General features: G+C 32.8%; 1 protein-coding gene and 1 long non-coding RNA gene across 2 annotated transcripts; both read left to right on the plus strand.

Annotated features, from left to right (window-relative positions):
• Nucleotides 1–6,784: 6,784 nt before the first annotated feature.
• Nucleotides 6,785–9,153, plus strand: LOC128292617 (uncharacterized). The gene is made up of 5 exons (XM_053027480.1): nucleotides 6,785–6,821; nucleotides 6,904–7,766; nucleotides 7,809–8,015; nucleotides 8,494–8,601; nucleotides 8,911–9,153. Exons 1-5 carry the CDS (start codon nucleotides 6,785–6,787, stop codon nucleotides 9,151–9,153), a joined length of 1,458 nt encoding a protein of 485 aa, XP_052883440.1.
• A 1,819-nt stretch (nucleotides 9,154–10,972) lies between these two features.
• On the plus strand, nucleotides 10,973–15,340 carry LOC128292710 (uncharacterized). The gene is made up of 3 exons (XR_008282644.1): nucleotides 10,973–11,110; nucleotides 14,510–14,616; nucleotides 15,034–15,340. It is a non-coding gene; the product is annotated as an uncharacterized LOC128292710 (long non-coding RNA).
• Nucleotides 15,341–21,639: the final 6,299 nt, after the last annotated feature.

A 21,639-nucleotide genomic window follows, 5' to 3' on the forward strand; every position in this document is an offset into this window, starting at 1 on the left:
TCCTTTAAAGATAGATAATTTTATTCATTTTAAAATTAATTGGAATTAAATAAATATTTATACTAATTTTTAATCAAAATTCAACTCGAATTAGTTTGAAAAAATATGTATGATCTATTGATTTTTCTTGTCAGTTTGAAATTTTATTTTGTTTTGAAAATATTTATCAAAAGAATAACATCAATATTTATAAAATAAAATTCATTTTAATAAAAAATAAATTTAAAAGCTCTAAATTCAAAATTAAAATTAGAGAATCGAACTGGATTGGAAAAATCATAAAATTTAACACATCTAATCTTCAATGCAAAAATGAAGTGGATGTGAATTGGGTACCGATATTTGCGGGTTTTAGCATGTACCGATATCTGAAAATAGAAGGTAATGTAATAATAAATGCGGATGGCCTTTGGAATGAATGGACAGCTAGCTATAAGCAACCCATGCAATGTTACTACTTTCTATGTCCGCTAAGCTATGCCGCCATCCCTACTCTGATCATTTATAAAACGCTAGGATATTGGCGAATTTGCACCACCACCTCCAACTAATTAACCTGATGAAGAGAGCTACTAATAATTACAAGGTTGAAACTCAACATTGCAACAATATCGCATATTCCCCGTTGGGGCTGCCTACACTCTAGATTTTATCCCATTTTTATTGCCACAAACAAATAATGATAAATCGGTCAGCTCTCTCTTGTCCATCATTCTTGTTAATTGTCAACAGGATATGTCTTTAGGTGTCTCTATTTTTATTATTTTGGAGTGAGAAAATCACAGAAAAGAGGTGGCCACTTTGTTCTTTATGTAATAATATTCACATGGTGATGTAATTGGACAAAAGACATTAAATATTTTTCGTTTTCATTGAATTCATTCTTGACTTTGGTTTTTGATGAAATTAAACGCCAATTACGTCTTTATTAGCCTACCATTTTGCATCTCAAAATACACACAATTATTCAATTTGCTATTTAATTCTGATTTTAGGTAATATTTTGATTTTGGGCTCAACAGTCTAATTTATTCCTTTAAAGTCCAATACCTACTTGATATTCAAAATGCATGTTTTCAAAATATATAGAGATAATAATAAAAATTTAATCGGATTAAAGCTGGTAATTTATAAAGATAGACAGGCGTGGGTAAACTATATATATAAAATTAAGATAATACATGAGCTTAGCCTGAACCCAACAAATTCACTTAAATTAATTGCATAAGTAATAAAAAGGTATAAAACAAAGTTATTTATATTTTTATTAATTTAGCCCTTATTTTTTTTTAGTTTAATTTGACCCTCAATCTTCTAAAAAGAGTTAAATTTGACCATCAACCTATTGAAAAAGAGTCGGAATGATTTGTTTAATGATAGTACTAACTAAAATGTTAAATTTTTAAACACGAAAGCTTGCATAATAATCCACATGTATTCCTCGCTAATTTTTAAAAATTTTATGAACTTCTTATATTTTAAAAATTTTAACTTTGATTTATTTTATTTTGAATAATTTTTAAGTATTTATTAACATTAAATATAAAAAAATGATGTTATGTTAGCATTACGTATATATGAACTGTCATGTGAGTTGTTATACCAACAACGTTAAAAGTTAATGTTTTAGTCATTATTTCCACTAAAAAAATATTATTTGACTTTTTTTTAAGATTAAGAGTCAAATTGATAAAATATGTAAATATTGAGGATCAAATTTATCATTATTGTCAAAAAAAAACCTCAACATGTTTGTAACGGGTTATCTCTTCATTTTTACCTGGTTAACATTTACCATGACATTATCACCGTCCGCCATTTTACTCTTCCATCAATATGCAATTTCGCACAACATATTCATCTGCATGAATAACATTAAAAATTAGAAAAATTAGAAAAGGAAAGGAAACTACTTAAGATTTTCAGTTGATAACTACTTGGACATCACTGCACGTAGACGGTGGCTGTCTACGTCTATCTCTTGTTATCAGTTCTCTTATTATATAACTATCCTTAACTGAAAATAAAAGGAAGATAACGAAAGGAGGATTGGGCCACAAAGAAAAAAAAATGCTAGCTACCTAACAATTCTCAGGAAAGGAAACAAGTCGACTTGAAGGAGAAGAATGCTTGTTATATATTATATGTTTAGAGGGAATTATACTGGAAAAGGGAAAGGTAACATGTATTTATTGTAGAGCAAAATTTGGAAGGGGGGATTCGATTACTTTATTTGTGTAGTCGGGGAAAGATTGAAGGACAGATATTTTATAGGAAATGACACCCCCATCAATCATTATAATTATTGGCGTTAATTATTTACGAATGGGAAAACAGTACGGGATAACTCAGAACCTATGCTTTATACAAAGACCACGCGGCACTTGTGAATATCAGAGAAACTCAGCTGGGCGAATGTAATTTAGCAGAACCACACACAAAACTGGTTTGTTGCTTCTCATTGTTTTGGAATTGGAGTGAGGAAGGTAATGGGAGACTTTTGAATCACAAAATGCTACAATTCTTTGTTTTCCGTTCAACCAACTGCTACAATTCAAAAGCACTTTTTCTAATGATATATATAGATAGGTATATAGTTGTATGAAGTATGTAAATTAAGTCAAGTAGTTCACATAAGAAAGACTTGTAAGAAAGAAAACCAAACAAAATTTCGGGTGTAGTAAGTGAATGGTGAGAAGATACCTGGCTGAATATGCACCAATTAAAGGTTTTTGGGTTTTGGAACTTCAATCATATTTAATTTCTTGAATGGTGAATGGTAAAATTTGAGAAGCAAGGCACATTATTGTTCCAAGGTCCGCTCCAGCTCATTCACACTATGAGAGCTGGCCATGTCCAAAGTTGTTACCTTAACGGCAAGCAAAGGGGTGCCAAAGGCAGGACTAGTGATTGGAGTGACGTCGTAACAAGGTAGTCGTACTTGGTATTTTGGTTTGACACTGCTCTACACCCAACTAGAAGTGAGCTATGTCTGAATTAAACTTGGAGATCAAAGTCTTCTTTCATTTCTTGACAATAAAGTAAGACCAATCCCATGAACTTATTATCCTAGGTTGGAATGAGTTGATAGGATCCTTTTTACACCCCTAGGTCTCTCTTATGTGGCGACATGGGGGCGTTAAAGCGTAAAAAGTGAAGAGAGGGATGGGATTTCTCTCGCTTTTGGCATAGCGAGCCCCCAGCTTCTAGTGGTTCAAGACACCTCTCTTTCAAGGAAGCGGCGAAGATTCGACTTCCCCTTGAGAGTAGGGTATTATGAAAGGAAGTTGATTGTGTATTATCAATAAACCTAGAATTGATTCTTTCTAGGTCGATGCCCGAGCAATTAATAGGGATGGATTATAAATTCATTGGCAATATGTCTACGCTGGTTCAAATCCAGCTCGGCCCAATAATTCATTGATCCATTATAACCTAAAATGCCTATTTTTTATATTTTATTTTCGAGAAAAGCTAAACAAAAAAATTAGAGAAGAATAAAAAAGCCCAATTTTCTCTTATATATCCATCCCTATTGTTATTTATTTTTTATTTGTTCTATTTATTCAGTTGTTCCCATAAATAAAAAATGAAAATATAATACATAATATAAATATATAAATTGCATAAAATTAAAATAAAATAAAGTAGAAATTACTAAAAAAAATAAATACATAAAATAAATACAATAATAGATAAAACGAGATGCGGCTTCCCCTTAGATATTTTATACTTTCTCCCACAAAAAAAACTTGTAATGCCTACTCCATTTACTCACCTATCAAAAAACTGAGTCAGTTCTGCCAATCCTCTTATACATTTTGTTAAGGATATTAAATAAAACGTATCTATTGTAATGACCCGAATTTTACCGTTACTGAAAAAGTGTATTTTCGGGTCTCCGTTTCTGAAAAATGGATTAGTAAATATTTATTAAAAATATTTACGAAGTTAATCGAGTGGTTAATTAGAGTTTAATTAAGTGAACTTGTAATGACTCAAAATCCACGGGCACCGGAAAAGTGAGTTATAGGGCCTCCGTCTTAGTGAAATAAGTTTGAAAATAATTATTAAAAATATTTATGAGCCTAGTGGTGTGTCTAATTAGGATTTAATTAGGTGAAATTAGCTTAATTTAGAATAATTAGCAAAAAGAACTAAATTGAAAAAGGGGTAAAAGTTTAATTCTAAAGTAATAGAAAATAAAAAGGATCAAAATGGGAATTAAGCCATTTAATAAATTGAGGCGACAAATGGAAGAAAAATCAAGATTTTTCTTGAATGTATGTATTATATATATTAAAATTATTATTATAGTTTTATAATTATTATGATTATTTAATGAATATTATATTTAAAATAAATTAAATAGTTGATAAATATATGGTAATAAAATATACATGTGTAAAAATTATATTGGTACATTTGTAATTTAAATACTAAATTACTTATAATTTAAGTAAAAAGATATTTGTTAATTAAATAATTAAAATTTTAAATTATGAGATTTTTGTTTGAGAAACAAATTAAATAATGACAAAGGTAATAAAATTATTGGTACAAATGTAGAATTAAATATGTGTACAATTGTAAAATATGTAAATGATGTTAAAATAGATATTTAAAATAAATATATTATAATATATGCTAATTAAATAAGTAAAGCAAATAAATATAAAAGAGAAATAAAGAAACAAAAGGGAATAGAAACAGAATTGAAAACGGGAAGCAGGGGAGAAAAAGAGAAAGAAAAAGGGAAAGAAAAATAAAAGAGAAAACTAAGGATTTGAAGCTTGGAGTTAATTTGGTAAGTCAATTAAGTCATTTTTAGTTAATCTTGATGTTTTAGAAACTTTGAAACAAGATTTTGATGAAATTAAGTTGATAGTTCAAGAGTTCATATGTTTCCAAATATGGTTCATGTTGGACAAATTATGCAATTAGGGATTTAATTGAATGAATTCTAAGTTAGAATTGATTAAGGGATTAAATTGTAAACTAGGCTATAAGTTTTATGTTGTAGGGACTAAATTGAAGAAATTTCGAAATTAGGAAAATATGCAGGAAATTTTATAGTTAAATATAAGTTTAGACAAAATTTGAATAGAAAAGAGAGTGAATTGGATTAAGAAAATAATTAAGTTTAGTTAGGATTAAATTGGGAATAAGGTAGGAATTGTTTAGAAATTTAATTATTTATTATAATTAATGCTGTAAATAATAATGTAAATTACTATTATTTTCAGTAGCCAACAAAGAACACAAAGCATCAGCATCAAAAGGAAAGGAGAAAGTCATCGAGGACTAAAAGCGGAGAATTACGGTGTGTATTACTATAATTGAATTTTAATTATTATTGATTGCTGAATTTTTAATTGTTACGTATGGTAAGTAAGACTTGAGGTAAGTATGTGAAATTGATATGAATATTGAGTGAAAATGAAAGTGATGCAAATTGAATTAAATTGAATAGAATAAGTGAATTATGAAATAAGTGATTATTTGAAAAGTGTATTGATTGAAAAATGAATGGTGATTTGAATTGTGAATTGAAAGTGATATAGAATTGAGAAAGTAAATTGAATACCCTATTAACTAGTCGGGCTGAGTCAGATATAGTTGGCATGCCATAGGATTAGAAGTGTTCAGGGATGCTTTGACCTCGAGTCGATGAGACACTGGGTGTCACTAAATTTCTTCGGATAGATTCGATGAGGTACTGGGTACCAACTTTATTTCGGCTAGGCCGATGAGACACTGGGTGTCAACTATTACTTCGAACTATCCGATGAGGCACTGGGTGCCATATTGGTGTGTTTGATTGGATCCGTGTATCCGCCAAAATCCGAGTTACGTTAATAAGGTGAAAAATTGAAATGTGAATTTAAGGCATTGAAAAAAAAAAGAAAAGAAATTGAATTATGAATAAAAATTGGAATTGTGATAGAAAGACAAAAGTATGAGCTAAATGTTCATAAGTAGTTTCAATTCAAGTTTATGAAAAATACATTAATTGACGAATAATTAAATTGAATTGTTTTTATGAAATGATGAAAATAAAAATAAAAATAAAGTATGAATTAGTATTTAAGAAATTAATTGTTATGTATTTTAATATTTATATTTTATTATTGATGATATATTTTGAATTATGGTAATACCACTGAGTATATCCATACTCGTGTCACAGTTGTTTCCGTGCTGAGTTAGTAAAAGTCAAGTGTCCCACTTCAACATCCGAACAATCCCGACTCCAACACAAATTTGGTGATGTATATTTTTCTTTTGGGTAAAGGTGGCATGTACATAGGTGTTGTTTAGTCACTTGAATATGTATATTACTTTGGGTAGTGAAGGATGAATTATAAGATTTAGATGGTTAAATGAATGAAGTTTTTAATCAATTTAGAATGATGCTATGATAGTTATTAAAAAAAAATTCTCGGAATACTCGAACAAGTCCCGTTCTACTTTTAATACGTGTTTGAACTTCGAGAGTCCAATATAGGGACTTAATTATTATATTATACTATGAAAGTTATATTAATTGTAAATTATTCGTAAGTTGTCTAATATGTCCGGTAATGCCTCATAACCTCGTTCCGGCGACGGTTTAGGGTTAGGGGGTGTTACAGTTCTTAGTATCAGAGCTATCAGGTTTAGCCGATTCTCGGGCTAAATTGGGCTCGAAAGTGAGTTTAGGAGTACATGCCACTGTCGAGTCGAAATTGAGTCGGGATTTTTTAATGCTAATATATTTATTTGATTTTGTTTTATAGATAAAATGTCAGATGAAAGACTGGATAATGTTGAGCAGAAATGTATCTTTGGAAGTCGAGAATTAGAAAAATCGAATCGCTACACCTAGTGTGAATCAGTTAGATAATCAACCTCCTAACGTAGGGAGAGAAAGAAATACCTCACAACTGTTAAGAGATATAGCTGATGCATTACAGCATATAGTGAGAACTATACCTGCTACTACATCTGTACCTACTGTCAAACAGGCCCCGATTAAAGAGTTACGAAAATATGGTGCCACAGAATTTCAAGGATTAAAAGGAGATGATCCGTCCGCTGCTGAAAATTGGATGGAAACAACAAAAAGAGTTTTGCAACAATTAGACTGCACCCCCCGAGAGAGTCTAATATGTGCTGTATCACTGTTACAAGGAGAAGCGTATCTCTGGTGGGAATCTGTGGTTAGACATTTACCGGATGATCAAGTAACCTGGGACTTGTTTCAAAAAGAATTTCAGAAGAAGTATATTGGGGAATTGTACATCGAAGAGAAAAAGCAAGAGTTTTTAGTGTTGAAACAGAGGAATATGTCAGTACTGGATTATGAGCGAGAGTTCTCTAGATTGAGCAGGTATGCTTTAGAATATATTCCAACCGAGGCTGATAGTTGTAAACGATTTCTACGGGGACTGCGAGATGAAATCAAGATTCAATTGGTAAGTCTCAGAATTATTGAACTTGCTAATCTAGTTGAGCGAGCAAAAATGATAGAACAAGTACTGGGCCTGGATAAAAAATCAGAAATTGGTAAATCAGCTGGGAAACGTATAGGAACTACTAGTTCTAATCCATTACCGAAGAGATTCAGAGAATCAAGAAGTGACTGGAGATCCAGTTTTAATTCAGACAGAGGTGGTAGAAGCAGAGGTAAACAGATGACAGTATCTACTAGCAGTGTGAGAGGTCCATCTCGAAGTGTAGAAATTCGAATTGTGAGCCTGCATGGAAGAAACACAGAGGAGAATGTTGGAAAGTAACTAGAGGTTGCTTCGGATGTGGTTCTACAGACCATTTTATTAGAGATTGTCCGAACACCAATAGTGCTGCACCTGTATCGTCACAATGATCGATATCTACTACTAGAGGCAGAGGGTCAGGTAGGGGTAGTTCGGCTTCCAAATGAGGTGCTGGTAGAAGGAGCAGTGATATTGTTACTCAGCAGTCTGAAGCCAGAGTACCAGCCAGAGCTTATGTGGTCAGAAAACGAGAAGAAGGTGATGCTCACGATGTGGTGGCGGTATATTTTCTTGTATTACGAGCTTGTTTATGCTTTGATTGATCCTGAATCTTCGCATTCTTATATTAATTCAAAATTAGTTGAATCGGGGAAATTAAAATCTGAAATGTCTAGAGTGTCTGTAGAAGTGTCGAGTCCGTTGGGGCAAACAATATTAGTGAATCGAGTATGTCCGAGATGCCCGTTAATTATACAGAATAAAACTTTTCCTGTTGACTTGTTGATTATGCCATTTGGGGATTTTGATATAATATTGGGAATGGATTGGCTATCCAAATATGGAGTGATTTTGGATTGTTATAAAAAGAAATTTAGTATTCAAACAGACAGTGGGGATCGGATTAAAGTAGACGGTATTCGTACTAGTGGGCCGACACGTATCATTTCAGCAATAAAGGCTAGTAAATGACTTCAACAGGGTTGTTCAGCATATTTGGCATATGTTATTAACTCAGATTCGGTTGGAAGTCAATGTAGCAAGATCCGAACAGTTTGCGAATTTCCTGATGTATTTCACGAAATTATCGGGTTCTGCTTTGATAGAAGTTGAATTTGCTATAGAGGTTTATCCGGGTACTGCACCGATTTCTATACCTCCGTATCAGATATCACTACAGAATTAAAAGAATTAAAGATACAATTGCAAGATTTGTTAGATCGTGGCTTTATTCGACCAAGTATATCACCGTGGGGAGCTCCGGTATTATTTGTTAAAAAGAAAGATGGCTCTATGCGACTTTATATTGATTAAAGCAGTTGAACAAGGTGACAATTAAAAATAAGTACCGTTGCCTCGCATTGATGATTTATTTGATCAGTTGAAAGGAGCTTCTGTGTTTTCGAAGATTGACTTAAGGTCGGGTTACTATCAGTTGAAGGTAAAAGAAAGTGATGTACCGAAAACAGCTTTCCTTACGAGGTATGGCCATTATGAGTTCTTGGCAATGTCATTTGGGTTAACAAATGCCCCAGCTGCTTTTATGAATCTCATGAATCGTATCTTTCAGCCGTATTTAGATCAGTTTGTGGTGGTTTTTATTGATGATATATTGGTTTATTCAAAGTCAGAGTCAGAACATGATCGGCATCTAAGGATTGTGCTACAGACTTTATGAGAGAAGCAACTATATGGAAAACTCAGTAAATGCGAGTTCTGGTTATCAGAAGTGGTATTTCTGGGACATGTAGTATCTGCAGATGGAATCCGAGTTGATCCGAAAAAGATTGAAGCAATTGTTCAATGGAATGCACCAAGGAATGTATCTGAAGTACGTAGTTTTCTTGGTTTAGCTGGGTATTATAGAAGATTTGTAAATGGATTTTCGAAGATAGCTTTGCCGATAACCAAGTTGCTGCAGAAGAATGTTCCTTTTATTTGGGATGATCAGTGTCAGAAAAGTTTTGAAACATTGAAGCAAATGTTAGCGAGGCACCGGTTCGACATTGCGAATCGGGTGAAGATTTTGTAGTGTATAGTGATGCTTCTTTGAGTGGTTTGGGTTGTGTATTGATGCAGGATGGGAAGGTAATAGCCTATGCATCTCGTCAATTGAAACCACATGAAAGGAATTATCCGACTCATGATCTTGAGTTAGCAGCTGTGATTTTTGCATTGAAGATTTGGAGACATTATCTTTATGGTGAAAAATGCTACATCTATACGGATCATAAGAGTTTGAAGTATCTTCTTTCTCAGAAAGAATTGAATTTGAGACAAAGGCGTTGGATCGAGCTTCTGAAAGATTATGATTGTGTTATAGACTATCATCCGGGAAGAGCTAATATTGTAGCTGATGCATTAAGTAGAAAAGCTATAATTAAATTAAGAGCAATGTTTGCATGGCTTAGTATCAGTGATGATGGGAGTCTTTTGGCCGAATTGAGAATAAAACCAGTAATGTTTGATCAGATTAGATCAGCTCAGTTGGAAGATGACAAATTATTGAAGAAAAGAGAGATGGTACAGAATGGCACAGCAGAAAATTTTAGTATTGATGATTGTGGATGCTTGAGGTTTCGAAATCAAATTTGTATTCCAAATACTTCTGAGCTTAAAGAGTTGATTTTACGGGAAGCTCATGATAGTTCATTTGCTATGCACCCCGGAGGCACGAAAATGTATCGAGATTTAAGGGAATTATACTGGTGGCCAGGGATGAAAAGAGACATAGTAGAATTTGTAAGTAAATGTTTGACTTGTCAGCGGGTAAAGGTAGAACATCAGGTTCCTACTGGATTGTTTCAGCCTATTAATATTCCTGAATGGAAATGGGATCGCATCATGATGGATTTTATTACGGGATTACCGTTGTCAGCAAGCAAAAAGAATGCTATTTGGGTGATAGTTGATAGACTTACCAAGTCAAGACATTTTATAGCGATCGGGGTGATTGGTCGATTCTTGAAACTAGCTTAAATTAATGATAATTGGATAAAATGATTAAATTGAATGAAGTGTGAAAGTTTAATTATAGAATAAAGAAAATTGAAAGGACTAAATAAGTAAATAAGCCAAAAAGAGTGCTAAGTATATGGAAAAATAAAATACAAGTGTAATAAATATAATACACACATTTGTAATACATGTATGTATTTGCTTATTATTTAAGTAAATATTAGTGTATTTATTATTATTAAATTAATATTATATGATAAATAAATAAAAGTAAAACAAATGTGTGGTAATGATTGGGTACAAGTGTATTAATAAAAAAATACAAACACTTGTAATGCTTGTATTTAAGTATTAAAATATATTTATTAATTATAAAAGATATTTATTAATTAAATAATTATATTATAAGATTTTATATGATAAATATATTAGATAATGACAAATGTATGGTTATAAATGAATACAAATGTACTAATAATATACACATGAATAAATAAATAATACTTATTATTTAAATAATAAATACATGTGTGTATATATATAAAAGGAAATAAAGAAAAAAAAAAGAATAGAAATAGAAACAGAATAGGCAAAACGAAAAGCAGGGAAAGAAAGAAAGAAAGGAGAAAAGAAAGAAGAAAGGGAAAATTAAGGTTTGAAGCTTGAGGTTTAAATAGGTATGTCAATTTAGCCCTTTTTACTTAATTTTGATGTTTTAGAAACTTTAGAACAAGGTTTTGATGAAGTTAAGTTGATTTATTGTAAGATAGTTGATTATAAGACATTGTTCTTATTGAACAAAAAGATGAATTAAGGGCTAAATTGATAGAAATTCAAGTTAGAAATGAAATAAGGATTGAATTGTAAAGTGATTCATAAGTTTTATGCTTTAAGGACTAAATTGAAAGAATTTCAAAATTATGGTTTTATGATGAAAAATAGATAATTATGTCTAAGTTTGGTTAAAATTTGAGTAGAAGCAAAGTATGAATTAAGATAGCAAAGTAAGTGAATTTAGTTAGGATTAAATTGAAATTAAAAGTAGGAAATCAACATTTTGCACTAAGACTATTTTGGACAGCAGCAGTAGTCTAAGTTTGAAAAATCACCAAAAATTGTATAAATTTAATTATAGGATGAATAAAATATGGAATTAAAACTTATTGAGTCTAGTTTCTTATAGAAGAAACGATATAAGCAATTGAATTGTAAATTATGAGATATAATGAATTTTGTGAGACAAGGTCAGAATGATTTCGGGTTCCCCTATTCTAACTTTGGAAAATCACCAAAAATTGGAGAAAAATAATTAGAGGCCTAAAGTTATAGTTTTAGAATCCCTAATGAGTCTATTTTCAGGATAAATCAACAGGAATATTATCCGAGTTTTGTACTGTGAGATAATTAATTTTTAGTGAAGAAGGGTTGAAACTGTCAGACAGCAGAACAGGGATAACTTTAAAAAATAAACTGTACTTATTGGCTAAACCAAAAAAAAAATTCTTAAACTTTTATGGTAAGAATATATATGAGTCTAGTTTCAGGGAAAATTAGCGGATCTTAATTTGGAGTTTTATAGCTCCAGATATAAATAATTTAGTGACTATGACACAGATGGACAGCTTGAATATCTATAAAAGTAAATAATAAAAATTATAGATAATATTACTTATAAGTGTGTTATATACATTAAGGATGTGGTATGGAGAGGAGGAGGAGGAAAAATATATATGAATATTCAGTTGGCATGGCTAATTTACATGTTTTAAGCTCATGGACTAAATTGAATAAAAGTAAAACTTTGGGGGGTAATTTTGTAAAAATGTCGAAAATGACTAAATTGAAGGGAATGAGTTGTTTTATTATCTAAATTAATAAATTGAATGAAATTATCAATTTAATATTGGGTGAAATTTGGGAAAATGGTAAATTACCAATATGACCCTAAATCTTGGTATTTCTGCAATTTAGTCAGGTAGGTTCGTATATCTTAAATGAGCATGTAAATATGGCAATTTAAGTATTGTATCGTATTATATATGATATTTTGAATTGAATATATGAAAAGAATGTTACATGAAACATGAAAATGAATACTAAATAATATAAATTAATTGAAATTATTCTGAAAATCTCGGTAATGCCTCGTATCCTATCCCGGTCTCGAATGCGGGTATGGGGTATTACATTTATATAACTATAATTATATGACTAATCATATATCAAATATATCATTTTATCCAATAAAATTCTTTTAAGACCCATTTTCACAAATGAATTTAGTAAGTTGAAATTGATAAATCATTCAAAGTTGTTAAAAGAAAATCTAATACATAAATCATTGATATACCTTTTTTTGTCATTTGTTTAATTAATTTAATTAATTGATAAGTTTAATTAGTTATAACTGAGACATTTTATATAATATTTCATATAATCAATTAAATTCATAACCATCAAATATATATATATTTGACAATTGAAAAATTCCTTTTATAAATAAAATACTATAACGTTTAATAACTTGTTTTCTATAATTATAATTATAATTATAATTGTTATATTTAAAAATGATTCACATATTCTAATATAAAATTACATTTTATAATTTTTATGAAATATTTTCATAACTTTACTTTTTGTGTGATTTTATCTAGTTTTTTAATAATAATAATAATAATAAGAAAGTTAAATGTATTAAACATCTATTAGAGCTATTCCTTTAAACATGATTTATTTTTATGAAATAAGTTTCTTATGAAAAATTAAATCCAAATTATGTAGTTTAAATAATAACACCAATCAAAAATTAAATTAAATAATATAAAATTCGAACCAAACCAAATACATCAATTTTTTATTTTCTTGATTTTTTGTTCAACTGTATTTTTGGAGCGTGTCAGTAAGGGATGATAATTACACCGCAAAGAAAACAGTGCTGGTTTGGTTTTCATGTAGGGCTAGCAGGCTAGGAATTATGAATCGTGCCCTATAACAATTAAAGTTGAATATGAAGCACGGATTATTTTTGCATCATCGAGTAAGCGACGGATCTAGGATTTTAATTTAGGATTGAAATTTTAAATTTGAATGATATTTATTAATGTAAAAAGTGTTAATTTATTTTTAATATTTTTTATTAATTAAATTAATTTAATGTTTTTTAAAAATATGAACGATTTAATTATAAAAATTAAAAGAAAAATTTAAACTATGTAAAATTAAATATTTCTTTTCAATATATAAAAGGAATAATTAGTACTATATTAAAAATTCAATATTTGATTTTTTCCCACTAATAACAGAAGATTGAGGAACCGATCGATTATTATTGCTTTCTGACATCCTTTTCTTAAAAAACGATTCAACTTTTTTGTTGACCATAATTTAATTGAAAAACTTGAAGACTGTAATAATATATTAAACAACAACATATTAGGAAAAGGAAAATATAGTAAGTCAAATAAATAAAGAATATAATTTATGCAAAAATATTTACGGAGAGGTCTTTTGTGTAAGGAGTTAAAAGAAGATAATTTGTATTTTTATACTCTGTGCTCTCAATCTCTGCATCAAACTCCTTTTTTTTCTCTCTGCAGTGTTGGCACATTATCAGAAGAAAATAATTCCTTAGCAAGACATACAAATTAAAATACAAGAAAATCACTAACCTAATATGTATAGATACGGGCCAAATCATTTAATTTTGAAATTTAACTTTAAAGTCTATATTAAGTCTCTAAATTTAATCTTTCAAGATCTATCATATATTAATATTTGATTATTATTATTAAAGTTATATCATTAAAAATTAAAAAATATTTTGTTAACATAAAATATTACTTTATAACTTAATGGGCGAATTATATAAAATACAATTTGAATAAGTGGAATGAATGTTATATAACATGAACATTAAATTTAAAATACATAATAATTTATATATAAAATTTAAAATTTTTAAAAATTCAAATGGGGCGACCGCCCATGTCCCCTGATCCATCCCTGATCAGAGTGCATTTATTTTGTGATGCTCATGGGTTGTGATTGAGATGAGTCACTCACATGGATAACAGGACTGGGAGAGTGGAGAGGATAAGGAGGATGAGGCTGTGAGTGAACTTCCCTGGAACTGATCATCTGCTGGAACCTTACCTGCAATGCTACTGTGTCTTTTCTTTGCGTAAATACTGCCTTCTCTTTTGTCTTCCTTATTTATTTATTTATTTTTATCAATTGGCATAGGGACACCCAGAAATAGATGAAGAAATTGGACTTATTTGAAGCTGAAATTTCATACAATCTTCCACATACATATACGATCCTTCTCTATAAATAATGATCTTTTAGAAAAACAAAATCTATCTTTCCTTGCATCCTGCCTCTCTTAATTTCATAACTTTTCAACCCTATAGTAGGTAAAGTCGAAAGATCCATTCATCAATGCCTGCAAAATATGTCCTCCTGTTGTCCATATATATATCAATAACTAGCGTGGTCGACGGAGGAATTAATATATTCTTATCATACCTGAGGATATATATATATATATGTATATTGTCCAACATTGAAATTAAGAAAGCATGTGATTCATGCTCAGGTGGAGCAGCAACACTGCAGCAGTTGTAGTTTTAGCAAAAGATTTGAGTTGCCTAACGGATACCTAGCCACCTTCAAGAGCATAATAAGGGAAGGCCGATGTGATTTATTTCGGGGGTTTTCAAGGTATTCATTCGAATATACTATTAAATAATTTTTACAAGCACATTATAAAATTAGACGTTTTAAAATTATTTCATATCTAAAGTAAAGATCGAACTCTTGACTACTAATAACAATAAGGTTGTTTTTTAATATAAATATATATTGTTTATATGAAATAAGAGTTTAAATTTAAATTCAACTAACTTTTATCTTCATCACAATTATAAAAAATGAAAAAGGTAAACATCGGTTTGTCTTTTGGCTACCTTGAAGCCCCAGTCTTTGCAAGGGCCAAAACACGCAAATATCTTTTTACTGAATTGAACAAGCAGATAGAAACATAAAACAGGTGACCAGTTTTTGCCTCCATTATTGTGAAACTATCCACATGGACGGTTAGTGCGGGTACGGTGCAAAATTGTGTAAAAAAACAAAGGAATTTTGTGGAGCGTTGTCATTTACTTTAAAAGGAACGGATGAGTCTCTCTCAAGACTGTGATGATGGGGGAAGTGGCGGTTGATGGTGGGGCGGGCTTAGCTGGTCGTGTCGTTTGTTGGGCTTCCTTCGCTTTTTTGTCCTGTAATCACTATTTCAGAGACACATATATATTGATTTATAAGAAGTCACAAAATCTTTCTTTGCATTATATTCAATTAGACCCCCACTCAATCATTGACAGCCCCCCAAAATTCGCCCTTTTCAACTTTAATATGCTTGCTTCCATGACCTGGCAGTTTTGTCATTGATGGGTACGGGTTTGCTTTCAGCACAGTACCACTCCCCCCTGCCGACCTGCTCAGCTCACCTCATGTCCATGGCATTGTGATTAGATTGATATTTTGGGTTATATACTAAAAATTTTATTGAAAAATTGTACTTTCTTAATTACTAAGGCCATCCAAGATTATTTGTTGAAATATGTTTTTCTAGCTATAACTTTGATAAATATCAGGTCTTATTAAATGTCCTTAGTAATCTTAAACCTAAACTTTATAAACATTTTCACTTCTTCTTCTTTTTCACACAAAACTATTCTACTTATTTTCTCAACTCTAAATTATTCTACTTATTATTCTCATGGTAAAATTATCAAAATAATTCTAAATCTAAATTTTAAAATTTTAAAATAATGTTCTTAATATTTCATAAAAATAAACATATAACTCTACTTATACGGTCAACAAATGAAAAATAAGTGTTTCAGTACCACCAAAATATGATTACAAATGAGATAGACAAGTAAACCATCTCACCATTTATTATAAGTTTTTATTATAGATGTTCTTTTTGACACGATACCTATAACTATCATAGTCTCTTTTTAACCAATAAATAGGAGGATAATGCATTTTAACGCACTCGAACTCATGTCCTACTGCATCGACAACAATACATATACCAATCAAGTTAAGACTCGATGACAATATTTTGTAATTAATACTTTTAGAAATTAATTAGTAATTTGGACCATACAAATTAAAAAAGAATCTTAGTTGGTAGCAAATATAAATCCATTAATGAGTAATGTTGCAGTTGTTTTTGTGGTTGTCATTGTTCCTGCCAAAGTCTTATTTCTTTTCTTAAATAAAGTTATGTCGTATTATTTTTTGTTCCAAAAATTATAATCGATTTAATTTTATATAATATTTAACTATTACATATGAAGCATAATTTGCAAAAATACATGTAATAAAAATACATCTATTTGAGTTTTGAAAGAATCAAGTTTCAACATATAAAGAGAGGGGGAAACCAAGTAGCTCACCTGCTGGTCAAGGAAGGATTTCGGTAAAAACGAGATGTCTGGTGGATTGAAGAAATTCTGATGGTGGTTTAGGAGGTTGTGGAGACGGAGAAAATCTATCATCTCAGTTGAGTGTCACGGAACAAATGTCTTGAAGAACTAAAATATTTTATTTATTCTCTAACAGAGGAGCGATTGTCTCATATTTAATCTGATTTATCATTTTAATTTGTGATATGAGATTTTATACCGACATGAAGAGGTGCTTAGGGCAGAGAAAAAAAAGATCTGATTTCCTTTCATTTTTATTTTCCTCGAATTGCCCGAAAACGTTTATTTTCTTTGATTTATTACTGTTATTTTTATCTTTCTTTACTAATAAGAACATCTCAATTTGCATTAAAAAAATTTAAAATTTATTAGGTTTTACAAAATAGATGTTATATTTTTTTCTCTTAAATAATAAAAACACTAAGAATGTATGTTTCGATTAAAATTTTTAAAAATATTTTTGGAAAATGAAATGAATATATGTGGTTTTTTTTTTAAATAGTTGTTCCTCTATTTTCATTAAAATGGTTTGAAAAGGTTGACAATTGCTTTAAATTTAATTGATATAAATTCATATAAAAAATTATTTCAACACTTTTTAATATATCAAATCACTTATCCTAATTTAAATTCATATGAACGTGGTATTTTTTAAATTAAATTAGTTATTTTTGAAACAAAATTATTTTATTTTTTATTCGATCATATACATTTATTATATTAGTGAACACCCAGCCTAAGTTTGAATCCGTAAGTTGCCTTGGTCGACTTAAATTAAAGGTAAAGGAAAAGTGAGAATTGATAGTAATCACCAGAAGAATGATAACAGTTTTGACATTGACAAATTAGCAATTCAGCTCGAGTAATAAGGTAGCAGCCCATATAAGACTACTATCGTATCCTCATTACACTGCCCGTTGGACTCTCCAAAGGGCGGTTACAGTGGCCTAAGGTTGGTTCCTAGAAATGTTCAATGGGCTGGACTCACCTCACCTCAGCTCAATGCAAGAATGGAATGGCAAATTCATGGGTTCAATTATACCTACGTTGTACTGCGTATATAACACTTTTACTGTTCATTCTCGCCATAGTTAATGTTAGGATAACACTCTAGTGTCACGGGCCAGAGTTCAAAGCCCGTGACCATCGAACCAAATGCATCCGATGGAGGTCTATTACTTAGATGGGGATCATTTGGCCCACGTGAGCTGGCCCGATTCAAGGAACTGTTGGAGAAGCTTGTCGAATTAAAGTCTAGTTGGCCCGATCGGACTGGCCCGTTGCTTGAAGAGATTGAAGGTCCATCTACAAATATAGAAACATGATCTTAAAAGATATGATATTATAGTCTTAGAGATCTTAGATATGATATGGAATCTTATAAGATATTATTTTATAAGATTACATATCTTATCTAAGATATGTAATCTTAGAAGATATGATATTATATTCTTAGAGATTTGGTGGTAGGTAACCTTTAATCTCGTCCGTCGATGTAATTGTATCTTGACCGTCGGTTTTGGGGGAGCTCAAGTATAAATAGAGAGCCTCCCCCTCATTTGTACTCACTCCATTCATTGTTTCATTATTCTTTGTGAATAAGAGAATAGAGAGCATTTACTCAAACACTTTGTGTGCGTCCCTTCATTGTTCTTATAAGCTTCTTTTAGGCGTAAGTAAGTCTTCCATTTGCAGTCGGTGCCTTGGAGGAGTTCTTAAGGAATCCTCATTCGAGCAAAAGGCTGACTTGGGCGAGTTTGACGAGCGAATCGCCTAAGGCCGCACGGATTGCGAGGCAAAGCTCTAGCCCGTGACAAGTGGTACCAGAGCTAGAGTTCGAACCAAGAAGTATTCGATTTGTTGGTTCAAGGCACCTTGTTGGGATGTCGAAAGAAGAGTTCGAACAAATACGGCGAGGAAGTCTTTGAGGAGATGCTATCGGCGATGAGAGGTGCTGCGTGGGTAAACTTGAGGAGTCCATGGAAGATGTTAAAGAGTCTGACAATGCTCGTGGGGAAAGCATTGAAGACATGAAGGAGCAGTTAAGAGAATTTGTGACCACGTGTCTAACTTCCCAAAGGGATAACGTGCAAGAGTTGCTAGATTCCCAAAGGAAGAAGCTGATAGAGAGGAACAATGCTCTCGAAGCCATGGTGAAGGCTTTGAAAGAGGAAACAATGGCCACGACGCTGACTTTAAGCACAAGAATAGAGGAGCTCGAGGGAGAGCTGGCCTTGTGTCGAGCAGCGGTGGAAGAAGGAGTGTTGAGTCAGACTCGATGGCGAGTGTGTCCGGAACCGAAAGAGTTTGCGGGGACAAGGTGCGCATGTGATGTGGACAATTTCTTGTGGAGGATGGAAAACTACTTAGTGCCAAAGGCATCGTGGATGATCGGATAAGGTACAAAGCGCTTCATTATTTCTTATTGATATTGCGCTTTTATGGTGGCGAGTAGGACCACGGATGAAAGGCAATGTGAGATTGGAACATGGGAGAAGTTCCAATGCGAGTTGAAGGGACAGTTTACCCGAGTTTGCGAGGAAGAAGCTCGGGCAAAGTTCCAAGGAATAACGCCACGGGGCACAGTGGGGGAGTATGTTTGTGAGTTCAAGGAACTCATTCTCCAAAGTTCGGATATGACCAGAGAGAAGCAATGCTTGCTTTTCAAGAGGATTGAAGCCGTGGGTCGACGGGAGGTGGAACAAAGAGGTGTCCAAAAGGCAGCCGGAAGCCATGAAGGTAGTGGTATCCGTGGTTAAGCTTGGTGCGGAGAAAGACAAGCTTGGATCTTCAAGTCCGAGGAAAGGCGTATGTGAAGAGAATCACAAGGAAGATACGGATGAGTATGGTAATGGCAGCGGTGACAATTGTGGTAATGGAAAACCACGAGTTGGGAAGAAGAAACCCAAGAAGAGAAGGGACAAGCTGAAATGCTTTCTCTGACGGTCCGCACATACTAAAGAAATGTCCAATAAAATCCGCTTAGGAAGAAGCCGGGGATAAGGCCTTGGGACTTGGTTTGAGCACAAGGGGTGATGAAGCCAAGGAGGCGAAGGCGAGAAGAAGCGGTCGAGTGCTTCTTATGTCATGGTCCGCATAGGTTGCGGAAGTGTCGAGAAAGTCTGTCATCAAAGGGAGCGATGGAACAGACAAGGAGCCCAAGAAGCTTGGTTCGAGCAAGGGTAAAGCCGAAGCCAAGAGGGCTAAGAGGAGCAAAAAGAAGCGAGTAAAGTGCTTCTTGTGCCGTGGTCCGCATGAGTTGCGGAACTGTCCAAAGCAAGCCGTAGTCAAAGGAAAGGCAACGTCCGAGCATAGTGAGTCGTCGGAGGGGCTTCCACCCAAGGGAGAGGTGAGTTTGTCATCGAACTTAGAGGAAGAAGTTGCGATGAAAACAGTGAAGCTAGGAACAATGAGGCTCGAATCGAGTGAAGCGTCGGAGTTGGCCGAGTCATCGACAAGGCTTCCACCTATGGGAGAGGTGGGTGGTGCATCGGACTTCAAGGAAAAAGAAGTGATGCATGTGGGACAGTTGACCCGAGTAAATGCAAAGGTACATTCGAAACACTCTGATAGTGTTTTGCATTCTAACTTGTACACTTGGCGAGAACGTAGGGGCCCTCTCGAAGTTCTTGAGCAAGGAGGCCGAGAGACTGTGTGCAAAGCGAAGCCAAGTGTCGTGAATCATGAGGATTCTGTTCGAGGGAAGTTAGAATGTGGGCAAGGGAGTGACATAACTCCTTGTCATCGAGATGTACCAACGAGTAGGACGGCTCGAGTTAAGAGGCGACGGAAGCCGAGGCAAAAGTCCAAAAGGAAGGGAAGAGCTAAGACGACAAGTGAGATTCAAGGCGAATCAAGTCAGTGTCATTCAGGAGTCGCAACGAGGACGTTGCGAGAATGGGTGGGGGAGAATGTCACGGGCCAGAGTTCAAAGCCCGTGACCATCGAACCAAATGCATCCGATGGAGGTCTATTACTTAGATGGGGATCATTTGGCCCACGTGAGCTGGCCCGATTCAAGGAACTGTTGGAGAAGCTTGTCGAATTAAAGTCTAGTTGGCCCGATCGGACTGGCCCGTTGCTTGAAGAGATTGAAGGTCCATCTACAAATATAGAAACATGATCTTAAAAGATATGATATTATAGTCTTAGAGATCTTAGATATGATATGGAATCTTATAAGATATTATTTTATAAGATTACATATCTTATCTTAGAAGATATGATATTATATTCTTAGAGATTTGGTGGTAGGTAGCCTTTAATCTCGTCCGTCGATGTAATTGTATCTTGACCGTCGGTTTTGGGGGAGCTCAAGTATAAATAGAGAGCCTCCCCCTCATTTGTACTCACTCCATTCATTGTTTCATTATTCTTTGTGAATAAGAGAATAGAGAGCATTTACTCAAACACTTTGTGTGCGTCCCTTTCATTGTTCTTATAAGCTTCTTTTGGCGTAAGTAAGTCTTCCATTGTCTGAAGTCGGTGCCTTGGAGGAGTTCTTAAGGAATCCTCATTCGAGCAAAGGCTGACTTGGGCGAGTTTGGACGAGCGAATCGCCTAAGGCCGCACGGATTGCGAGACGAAAGGTCTAGCCCCGTGACACTAGTAGATTCTTAGGGCCATTTAGATGGGTGTTTACTTTTAGTGCATTGCATTTAGTTTATTTTTTGTCTTACGTTACAATATCGTTATAATATTTAATC

Source organism: Gossypium arboreum, chromosome 5 (genome assembly GCF_025698485.1).
Source record: "Gossypium arboreum isolate Shixiya-1 chromosome 5, ASM2569848v2, whole genome shotgun sequence".
In the NCBI taxonomy this organism is placed as follows: Eukaryota; Viridiplantae; Streptophyta; class Magnoliopsida; order Malvales; family Malvaceae; genus Gossypium; species Gossypium arboreum.